The 12,048-nt window shown below is 50.3% G+C and overlaps 1 protein-coding gene across 1 annotated transcript in view; it reads right to left on the bottom strand.

Moving 5' to 3' along the window:
• Positions 1-731: 731 nt before the first annotated feature.
• Positions 732-12,048, bottom strand: part of LOC116833282 (syntaxin-binding protein 4-like) — a 109,449-nt gene continuing 98,132 nt past the window's right edge. Inside the window, exons 17-19 of the mRNA XM_075069077.1 lie at positions 11,382-11,570; positions 10,306-10,422; positions 732-836 (exon numbers count right to left, since the gene is read on the bottom strand). Of these exons, the coding sequence (XP_074925178.1) occupies positions 732-836; positions 10,306-10,422; positions 11,382-11,570 (411 nt within the window). The remainder of the gene's footprint in view (positions 837-10,305; positions 10,423-11,381; positions 11,571-12,048) is intronic.

Below are 12,048 nucleotides of genomic sequence, written 5' to 3' on the forward strand. Positions count from 1 at the left end.
GTTCCCTGACCACCCCCTGCCGCCCCATCCAACCCCCCTCTCCTTCCTGACTGCCCGCCCCAGGACCCCTGCCCCATCCAACCACCCCTTCTCCCTGTCCCCTGACCGCCCCCAGAACCCCCACCTGACTGCACCCAGCCGCCCCTCCAACCCCTCATCTCATTCCTTACTGAACCCCTTCCCCATCCACCCCCCCGTTCCCTGACCACCCCCTGCCGCCCCATCCAACCCCCCTCTCCTTCCTGACTGCCACCCCCCCAGGACCTCTGCCCTATCCAAGAACCCCTTCTCCCTGACCACTCCCAGATCCCCTGCCCCCATTTAACCCCCCTGTTCCCTGCCCTCTGACCGCCCTGACCCTTATCCACACCCCTGGCCCCTGACCACCCCCCGAACTCCCTTGCCCTCTATCCAATCCCCCTCCTCCGCTCCCTGCCCCTTTACCATGCTGCCCAGAGCACCAGGACAGGCAGCTGCACCGCCTGGCTGGAGCCAGCCATACACCGCGCAGCACAGAACACCGGGTCAGGCCGAGCTCTCAGCTGCGCTGCCCCAGGAGCTCATCACCCCACTGCCCAGAGCACTGCGCTGGTGGCACAGTGAGTTTAGGCTGCGGGGGAGGGAGAACAGCAGGGGAGGGACCAGGGGCGAGCCTCTCAGGCCAGGAGCTGGGGAGAACGGTCCCACGTAGTTTGCCCACTTCTCCTGTAAACACATCAGCCAGACAAAAGTCAAAACATGGTCATTTTATGCACATATTCACAATTCTCAGAAGCCTTTCCCCACCTTGTCTCATCTGGTAGCTGGCTGGGCGTGCTCAGGACCCTGTGAACATTCTGTGGGGGGAAAAAGAAGATCTCAAACTTACAGGATTGACAAATTCCAGAGAACAAATCCCATGCGTTTTTGCTGGGGCTCAGATTTAGTATGACAGTAATGAACTTCTGTTTATTCACTGCCCTTGAAGCTAATATCTCAAGGCCTTTTGCAACAGAAGCAAAACTCATACCCTATGCAAATATACAGACATAATGTAAATTAATACAGATGCTAAAATATATCAGATGCAAGGTTAAAAACCCACTCTTAAAGAATAGTTTTTCAGGCTGCACTTCAGAATGCCCACTATCCCCATTATTCACACTCTGTGCCTTGGTCCTGCTCTTGAATGAATGCCCACTCATGAATGGAGCCACTAACATGCACAGAAAGAGAATTCCCAAACAGCAGTAAGTAATACATATGAGGAAGGCATTCTGAGCTGCTGGTATGTCCCTCCAAGTTCAGTGATGTTTGTGCAACCCACCCACTTGGAGTTCACCAGCTCCTGGAACTCTGGACTGAGCCTCTAGGGGGTACTAATTACTCTACAGATTGTAACAATCATGGTGCCCAGGGCCGTCTGATTCCATTTCAAACATGCTTGGAGTCACGGGTGGCGATGGAATGGACTAAACTCCTGCTGAGGCCAATAGGAGAGGCTTCTGTGTGGTATGATCTGGACAAGCATTTTGCTGGACCAGTGACACGCTGGGGCGCCTCAGCCCCTCAGCGTCAGGGGACAGCCTGACTTAGTGAGAGACAAAGAAACTAGTTTTGTTTCAGTTTTGAGCTTTGGTAGCTGAGCAAGAAGCAGAACAGCTCAGGGAGCCTGATTCACGAGAGCCAGACAAAAACTCCGCAGGACTCCAGACCATGGAGCCAGGAGAGGGGCAAAGACATCGTAAGAGAATCCTTTGTTTTGTTTAAGCCAGCCAACATTCACAGCACTGCAGCACCTGTCTCTAGACTTATCCCCAGCATCTCATATTCCTGGGAAGGTGCCAGGGAAGACAGTGGACAATTTGTTGATGTGTTAGTACTTATTAGTTAACCCTAAGTCTTAGCTTTCCAGATCCTATATTCCTGCTTCCAGTAAAGTCCTCCTTTGTTATGCAGTTATTGTTAGGAGCATCAATTCTTTGCTGGGCTTTGTGCTGATGTACTTTGTGTCTTGTGGATGAGGTTTTATGCTCCTTGCCAGCAGTGGTTAACATGATTCAGTTTTCCCAAGTGACGGCACCTCTCATGTCTCAGGCACTGCAAAGTCACCTTGGCTGAAGGCACCAGACATCACAAAAAAGAAGCCAGGGCCCAACCCATTCAAGACAGATAAGCCACTCCCAGCAGCAAGGAAGAGGCAGAGTCAAATCAGTACTTACATACTCCAATATCTAGCATCAATGTCTATATAAGCCACTATCTACAGCTGTGGTTCTATAGCTCTGTAGCCTATAGAAGTCTAATTTCCTCCTTCTCCAGCACAACTGATATAGAATCTGCTCTTCCTTTCATTTTACTGTTTCCTTAAATGGAATGATTCCCATTGACTTCAGTGGACTTTGGTCAGGCTTGTAGCAGGCATGCTGAGTCAAAGACAGCTCCCCCGGCGCTGGCCAGTATGCCAAGTACATCACATTGCCATTTCAATGTACATTTAGAATGTCAGATTGCTACATGCCATGACAGTGGAGGAAGAGCAAATGAAACAGAGAAAAACATTTTAGGCATGAGTCTAGAGCAGACCTACGGAAAAGTGCTGGGGGAACAAAACTGATTTTCCAGTTGATATATGACATGTGGTGAGAAAAATGACAAGTCAGTTATCAGAGGATAAGGTTAAAATAATACCTAACACAGACTAGATTGTAGGTCACGGGCCAATGGCAAAATTCCAGAACCAGGACACAGCCCAAGTAGCTGGGCTGCATCTTGTGGAAAACCACAAGAGCTGGAGAGGTAAGAATTCCCTCTTACTGCCATGTGGAACAGCACAAAGATACAGCTACAGTCAGTGCTGCAGCGTCCTTCACAACTCCCTTGTTCCTCCTCCATGGGGGACAATGGCAGGTAGATCCACCAACCCTGTTCTGCCCCACAATAGCATCCCAGCACTCCTCTGTGGGGCAGATGCAGAGAGCCTGCAAGAAGGAAACTCCATGGTGCTCAGGATGTGGACTTCCTGTGTGGGTTTCCCAGATCCTGTCCCCCTTTCCACAGCAGAACTGCATTGGTTCCACAGGGTCAGTGTTCACTACTGCAGGAAGGGAGGGATAATTTGGCCTCTATTGTCTACTATACAAGGGCCTTCTGGATTGAGTCACACCTAGTTATTCTAGGACTTGGGTCTGTACAACGTAGCCTGTGTGTGTTCTTACAGCACCTAATACGATGGGCCCTGATTGAAGCCTTTGGGTGCTACTGTCAGATAAGAGGAGGTTACTTTCCTGTAACTGGAGGTTCTTCGGGATTTGTGGTCCCTATCTGTAATCCACGGAGGGTTTGTACATGCGCACCATGTGCCTGGAATCAGAGAATTTGAAAGTAGTGTCCATTGGTCTGAGCATGCACCCTGGCTCGCTTCGTGGTTTCACTGAGTCTCCAGTTCCTTCTCCACAGCGAACCAAACAGATCCGTAAAAGGGGAAGGAGGGCAGAAAGTGGAATACAGTTAGGGAGCACACATATTAAAGAACCTCCAGTTACAGGTAAGCAACCACCAGTTTTTCTTGGAATGATAGTCCCTACTGTGTTCCACTGAGGATGATTAACAAGCAGTACCTAAGCCAGAGGAGGGTGTAAGGATGAAGATGGAATGGTCATGCGGAGGACTGCTGCGCCAAAGGAGGCATCTGCCACCGAGTCCTGTATTAAGGCATAGCACGTGGCAAAGGTGTGCACAGAACCCCACATGGCTATTTTACAGAGCAGCCTGTCCTGGAGGGAGGCCAGGATCGAAGCCTGGGCTCTTGTGGAATAAGCCCACACCCCAGGGGAGTTAGACCAGACGGTAGCAAAGTGTAATGCAACCTGAAATTCACTTGGAGATTCTCTGGGTGGAGACTGCCTGCTTTCTGCTACAGGAACAAACAGTCTGGGGGACTTCCTGATGGGTCTTGTCCTCTGCAGATAGAAGGCTAAGGCCCATCAGATGTCTTTAAAGTGGAGTCATCATTTCTCTGTAGATGCGTGTGGCTTCAGAAAAAATAAAGATAAGGCTCTGTCTACACTAGCACTCTTGTCAATAAAACTTTTGTCGGTCAAGGGGTGTGAAAAAACACCCCTCGACAAACATAAGTTTCACTGACAAAAGCGCCAGTGTGGACAGTGCCATGTTGGTGGGAGACGCTCTCCTGCCAACATAGCTACTGCCACTTGATTGAGGGTGGTTTAATTATGCTGGCAGGAGAGCAGACACGGAGCGGCTACATGGGAGACCTTACAGCAGTGCAGATGCAGTGGTACAGATGTACCTCTGTAAGGTCTGTAGTGTAGAGAAAGCCTAAGAAACTGGACTGATGTGAAAGTGGGAGATTACCTTTGACAAGAATTTGGGATGCAGGTGCAGGGAGACTCTCTTCATGGAAAATTGGGAAAGTGGGTCTGCCGTCATGGCTCTGAGTTCACTGACTCTTCTTGCAGAAGTGATAGCATGAAGAAAGGCAACTTTCACGGAGAGGGGCATAGAGCAGGGATGGGCAAACTTTTCGGCCCAAAGGCTACATCTGGGTATGGAAATTGTATGGCAGGCCATGAATGCTAACAAAATTGGAGTTCAGGTGCGGGAGGGGGTGAGGGCTCTGGCTGGGAGTGCGGGCTCTGGCTGGGAGTGCAGGCTCTGGAGTGGCGCTGGAGATGAGTCGTTTGGGGTGCAGGACGGTGCTCCGGGATGGGACTGAGGGGTTCAGAGAGGGATCAGGGCTGGGGCAGGGGGCTGGGGTGTGGGAAGAGGTCATGGGTGCGGGCTCCGGGTGGCACTTACCTCAAGTAGCTCCCGGAAGCAGTGACATGTCCCTCCTCTGGCAGAGGTGCGGTTAAGTAGCTCTGGGCGCTGCCCTGTCCACAGACACCACCTCTGCAGCTCCTAGAAGCACTGTCATCCCCACTCCAGCTCCTATGCGGAGGTGCAGCCAGGCAGCTATGAGCAATGCCCCATCCACAGGTGCTGGTCCTGCAGCTCCCATTGGCCGTGGTGGGGGCAGCGTGCGGAGCCCCTTGGCTTCCCCGACGTGTAGGAGCTGGAGGAGGGACATACCACTGCTTCCAGGAACTGTGCAGAGCCATGGTATGCGTGGAGCGGGGCAAGCCCCCGACCACGCTCACCAAAAGGAGCTCAAGAGTGGATTAAAACATCTGACGGGCCAGATGCAGCCCACGAGCCGTAGTTTGCCTACTCTTGACATAGAGCATGATGCCAATGCTTCAAAGGGTGCTTTCGTTAGTACGGATAGAACTAGGTTCAGGTCCCACTGGGGAGCAATGGGTTGGATGGGTGGGAAGGTTCTGATGAGGCCCTTCCAAAACCTTCATGCTAGCAGGTATGTAAAAACAGAGTGCCCTTCCTTGGGGGCTAGGGGAATGTACTAAATCACCACTAGGAGGACTTTCAGAGTTGAGGGTGAGACACAGTGCCTTCAAAGACAGGAGATAGTCCAGGAGGAGGGGGATCCTGATTCTGGTGAAATTCCCTTTTGCTGGGCCCAGGAGGCAAAGTGTTTCCACTTGGCCCAGTAACAGTATCTAGTGGATTCTTTCCTGCTGCTGGAAAGCATGTCTTGCATGGCTGAGGAACAAGTCCATTCTAGAGCAGATGCCCATCCAAATACCATGCTATGAGATGGAGGACCTGTGAATTGGGGTGTCTGATCTTGCCATTGTACTGTGTCAGCAGACTGGAGAAGGTGGGGATGGGAATTGGTGGACGGGTTGACGTATGAAGGAGGCTGGGAAACCAGAATTGTCTGGGCCAGTAGAGGGCGATCAGAATGACAGTTGCACTGTCTCGCCTGATCTTGTGGAGTACTCAAGGTAAGAGTGGTAGAGGAGGGAAGGCATACTGTAGTTGATTTGGTCTGACCAGGAGAGTATGAGAGCATCACCCTGAGAGTGGTGGCTGAGACATCCCCTGGAGCAGTACTTGTTGCATTTGCTGTTTATGTGGGAGGTGAGAAGGTCTCCGGTTAGCATCCCCCATCAGCTGAAGATATTGTGAACTACTGAGCCACGGAGTTCCCACTTGTGGTCAATTGCAAAATGCCTGCTGAGAAAGTTCGCCATCACTTTCGGTGTCCCTGGGAGACAGGCTGCGGAAAAGACGATCTGGTGGGTGATGCACCAATTCCAGAGATGGACTGCTTCTGCACATAAAGGGGTTGGTCTGATGCCCCCTTTTGTTGATGGAGAAAACAGTGATGGTGTTGTCTGACATGATAAGAACCTGACAGGAATGGATGAATGGGAGAAAGGCTTAACATGCTTTCGTTACAGCTCAGAGTTCCAGGATGTTGATGTGCATCCTGGATTCCCAAGGAATCCATATTCCCTGTATTATGTGATCATCCACGTGTGCCCCCTAGTCTATGAGGGATATATGAGTGATCGTCTTATCTGGGGAGGGAGGGAACCCCTACGCAGACATGATGTGGGTCTGTCCACCACTGGAAAGGTGAGAGTATCCTGTGAGGAACTGTCAGCATGAGGTCCATGGCATGATGGTTGGGAGAGTAAACTGGAGGCAGCAAAGATGGAGTCAAGTGAAGGCGGTGACATGTGCGCGTGCACAAGCCATGTGGCCAAACAGTGACAGGCAAGCCCTGGCTGGCACATATGGATGGTTGACAATAAGAGTTCTGAGATCTCACAGTGTCTGGAACCTGTCCTTTGGTAGCTAGGCCTGTGCTGTTACTGAGCTGATGGTGGCCCCTATAAAGCCCAAGTATTGTATGGGGCCAAAGGTCGATTTCGACATTGATACTGACCTGAGGGACGAAAGAAGACCAAGTAATGTTGAAGTTGAAACTTGGGCTTTGTGCCTGGACTATGTGGCTAAGAGCCAGTCATTGAGATATGGAAATACCAAGACTCAATAACATCTGACATAGGCTGCTATGACAGAGAAAACCTTGGTGAAGACTTTGGGAATGGTGGGGGTTATTCTAAAGGGAGCAGCCTGTAATGGAAATGGTGGTTGCCAACTGTCAATCTCAGGAAGCGCCCACAGGCTGGATAGATATTGATGTTAAAATAAGCATCTTGCATAATCAAGAGTCATATATAACACATGCCTCTTTCTACGGATGAGATGATCGCTGCCAGCTTGACCATTTGAAACGGGCTTGCGAATGAAGCAGTTGAGATATTGGAGATCCAGGATTGGTCTCCATCCGCCTTTCTTCTTGGGTATCATGAAGTAAGTTGACTAGAACCTTGTCCCTTGATATTCTGGGGGAATGCATTCTACCGCTCCCCACTGCAGTAAGGAGTTCACTTCTTGGGTGAGGATGCTGTCGTGAGAGTGGTCCCTGAGGAAGGATTAAGAGCAGGGGTTTAGTGGAGGTAGCATGATGAATTCAATCATATAGCCATGGTGGATGACATTCAGCACCCATTTGTCCATTGTTATTGCACTTTGAGCTTGGAAGAAGAGAGCTAGATGACCCTCAAAGAGGGTAGGGTGATTGTGAGGTGGTAGGCAAAATGGTTGACAGCTCTTGAGATTGACTCAGAAATGTCTTTTAGCCAGGGGTGGAAGCTGTGAGGTAGAGGGTGGGATCTCTTGAGTTTCTGTTGTTTCTTTGGTGGCTTGTAAGATCTCTGATAGTAAAACTCGGGGGACCAGTAGCTATGTGTGGGTGGCAGGCAGTGGAACTTACGCTTTGGGGCAGGCAAGTAAATGCCCGGCAAGCGAAGGGTGGTTCTGGAGTCCTTGGGGGTATGTACAGAATCATCCATCTTTTGATTAAGAAGATGGGATTCATCGAAGGGGAGGTCTGCAACAGTGTTTTGCACCTCCAGAGGGAAACCGGAAGAGTGGAACCAAGATTCCTTATGCACAACTTTGTTCGTAGCCAGTGCGCTGGAAGAAGTATCTGCCGCATCCACCACGAATTGGAGCTCTGTTCTGCCCATCAGCTTCCCTTCCTCAATCTCCTGGAAACAGGTCCAGTCCAGTTGTGCGAGTCCATCAGCAAATTCCTCCAGTTTGCTGTAATTCAGGAAGTCGTATTTGGCTAGTTACGCCTGATAGTTCAAAATCCTGAATTGGAGACTGGCTGAGGAAAAGACTTTACTCCCCAAAAGGTCCAAACACTTGCCTTCCTTGTTGGATGGTGTGGAGCACAGGTGTTGTTGTCTGGCTCATTCAGTCATTGCTTGGACCACCAGAAAGTTCGGGGAGGGTACAGGAGGATGGTTGGATGTAAGAAAAGAAACTCAGACCCCTTAGCCAGAACAAAGTAGACTTTTTCTTCCCCTTTGGGGGTAGGCGGGCACATGGCTGGTGTGTTCCATACTGTCCTGGCCAGTTCAAGAATGGCATCATTAATAGGCAATGTGACTCTAGTTGGTGCTGGGTATCCTGGATTTCCTCTAGGGGAATGTGGAGTTCCCCCATGACTCTGCACTGTAGCTCTTGGAACTGCCTAAAGTCATGTGGAGGCGAAGGAGACGCTGTAGTCCTTGCCTCCTCAGGGGAAGAGGAAGGGAATCTCGCCAGGCTCAGGGGTTCCTCCTCCAGCAACAGATCCAAGCGCCTGCTAGAAGCGGCCCTCAGTGGGGAGACAGATGAAAGCTCCATTGTGGATTGGGAAGTTCTGAGGGAGGGTATTAGGACCAGGGCCCCAATAAGGCCAGAAGGCTGGATCCAGAGGGTGTTGAGGTGGTCCCCTGGGCATGAGGAACCAGTGGCTCCATGGTGGTTGGAGTGGAGGGTGTTGCCAAGATCGGGATAGCCTTCCTGAGTACGTGTACAGTTGGTACAACATCGAAGGTCCCTCTCTGGCATACAACTTATCAGAGGATGAGAAGGTGGGCTCCAGTTCCATTGGCGATACCGTCAGAGCCGGTGAAAGTATGTAGACCATTGGAGCGGGAGACGAGAAGTCTCACAGTGCTGGTATATCATGAGTGGGGAAAACAGTCTCTCTAAAAGTATTGGGTCCCAACAAGCATGGTGAACCCAGTTCCATTAAGGCGAAGACATCCTGGGCTCAAACACTGTTCTCAATCTCCCTGGTGTTAGAGGTATCCTTTCTTTATTCGGAACTGGTTGTCGTGCTGCAGATTTCCCCAGAGCAGGCAGATCCTGCATCTTTGGGAGCACCGATGTTGACAGTTCCTGTGGTCTAGTGCCCAGGACTGCTGGATCACCTGCTTGTGGGACTTTTTTTGTTGTGTGGTTTACAGCATACTTTTTCCCTGGCTCAAACTCATGGAAGGACTATCCACTTTCTTCATTTTTGTGGAAGACTTATTCCAATGCAAACAGATATGGCTTCTTTACCTCCCAACTGGGCCCCAGCACGGGTTCTATGGTGGTAGTACCACTGGTGCCAGATTTGGGTTTGGCAGCAGGAGGCACACTCACGGCAGTTTCAGGCCAATAGATGAGGGGGTCGGTCTCTTGGCCTAGATCCAAGAGAGGCCTCATGGCAACTTCCATGAGGTATTTCCAGAGGCAGGGAGCCCAGCCTTCTCGGGTACGGCTGGGGAAGGACTGGCAGATAGTACACCTGGATGCAGTGTGAGCTTTCCCCAAACATTAGAGGCAGTGTTCATGTTTGTCACTAACCAAAAGGGAACGTGGGCAGGAGGCACAGAGTTTGAAGCCCAGTGTTCTGCGCATATTCCGGTACCTGCTCATTGGTACAGGGATAGGAAGGAGGGGGTAGAGAAACAAACCCCTGATCGATCTACGTTGCTCACTAAAACGATGTTAAAACAGCTAAAAAGTTCTATAAAACTTTAAAATTCTAAAAACTATTTACAATGTATATAAAGGTGCATAAGAGATGAAGGCACAGAATTTTTAGCAGCGGTGAGAACAAACTGGAGATGCGGTCCCCACCCTTTATCACCTTGGATGAAACCACAAGGCAAGCCTGTGCACATGCCCAGACCAACAGACGCTACCTTCACATTCTCCAACTCGGGGCACATGGTACACATGCTAAACCCTCAGTGGAATACAATAGGGACCATCAGAATTCTGGGCCTAGTCTCTGGGTTTCTTGGGGGTTGCATACAAGTAGAAGAGGGCAGATTTTAGTCCCTTAGGTATACTGAGCTCCCACACATGTAAGTTCTAGGGAGGTTTGTACTGAGTAGGGTCTCCTGACACTAACAGAGGGCATCTTTCCAGGATCCAGTGGAAGAATAAAGGATCTAACGTCAAGAACAGGAAGTGGTTTTGACTGCCATGGTAACAGAAGGCAGAGTAAAACAGCTAAGTACAGCTCCCATAGACAGTGGCCACATTTCAATACTTCACCTGCACAAACAGGAGCAGCTTCCTGTTGCAGATTTCCAAGCGCTTCCGCATGACTTCAGATTTCCGCAACTGGCCATCTGCCAGGGACAACTGTCTTTTCAGCTCCAGAATGTCTCCCTGAGGTGGAAAGAAGGAGATGGGAAGAGAAGGGAGATAGCATCGACCCACTTTAGGCACTTGGAGGCACCAACTTAACAGCAGGCTTGAAAAGCACACGGACGGCAGCTAGGTCCTCAGTGATGATAGAACTTCCCACAGAGTGGCAGTGGGACTACATTCATACCAGCACTGTTCTCAGGGCTGCTTGGAAAGAGACAGGAGCATGAACACACTATAAGCTCCCACAGCTGCGACAAATGGGCCCAATTACAGGACAGAAAGGGATGATGCACCTTTAACTTCCATTGGACTGTGAAAGAGACTTTCTGCAGGGGCAGAACAACTAGAAATAATGTACTTAACTAAAATACAAGGACTGCCTTCCTAAGTAGGTGCAGCGGGCACGGACACATCTCACGTCTACTGGCCTGCACCTTAATTTGCCTTAGAGTGGTCTCAGTCTGAGACCTGGCTCCCATGTGGCTCTCTCCGTTACTCATGATAGTTATGATCAGCTGGGTAGCAGTCCCTACACTGAACCACCTGGGGGCTGGGCACTCTTAATGGAAGGCCCCATTCCAGAATCTGCTCCCCATGCTAGCCCGCTAACACTGTCATTGACCTTCAGGCCTGGTACAAGACACATCTCTCTTCTGAGGTTTTTGCCTGAGTTTGGAGCTTAGGGATGGAGGGTGGGGTCAGACTCTCAGCTAGTGCACATGCAGTGTCAGTGGAGCAATGATTAGCAGAGGAGCTAGCCTGGTGTTAATTGTTGTGGAGGATGCCTTTTCTTTTGATCTCGTCACTGGAGATCAGATTAAATATCAACATGAGCTTTGGGACTCTATCAGCCTCCGTTTTACAAATTACAATAAATCTATCAATTACATTTTGCCTCAAAAGTAAGAGCCAGAGGCTTTTCCGACTGGTCCACTGAGTCCCCAGCCATCCCCTCCTGGGTCATGGGGGTACATTACCTCTGCTTCGGAGACATGCTTTGTTTTCTTCCCTACCAGCTGAGTTTTCAGTTCAGTAATTTCAGCCTCTAGCAGGTGGATCACTTCCTCATAGTCCTGCTCTGCACTGTGGGCTTGCTGCTGTACCATCTCCGCCACCTGCAGCTTGTTGTGCAGGGTCCGGTTCTCAGACAGAAAGTCCAGCGCCTTCTGGAATGGGCAGGGAGTTTGTTAACACAGCTTCCCCACCAGCCACCGATATATCAACCCATCAGTGTTCCTGGAGCTGCTCATAGTAAAGCTGCTGCTGTTCTTCCCATGGTACCACGCAGAAAACCTTCACCTATTATGAATATTTTTCCTTTGCAACTTCCATGTCATTGTGACAAAGGCCTGGAACCCACACACGTATGAACCTCCCAGAGTATGTCTGTACTGCAATAAGGGAGTCGCAGCATGGCTGCAGATGGCCCAGGTCACCGAGATCCATCTCTGGGGCTTGGACTGCAGGGCTAAAAATTGCAATGTAGATGTTGAGTAAATGAAGTCCAGGACCTCCATGGTAGCATTCTCTGAAATGCTTCCAGTTCCACATGCAGGGCCAGTTAGACAGGCAGAACTGCAGGGTCCCAATGCGTGGATGAGACGATGATGTAGCGAGGAGGGGGGTTAGATTTATTAGGAACTG

The sequence above is a fragment of the Chelonoidis abingdonii genome, chromosome 9, assembly GCF_003597395.2.
Source record: "Chelonoidis abingdonii isolate Lonesome George chromosome 9, CheloAbing_2.0, whole genome shotgun sequence".
Classification (NCBI taxonomy): domain Eukaryota; kingdom Metazoa; phylum Chordata; order Testudines; family Testudinidae; genus Chelonoidis; species Chelonoidis abingdonii.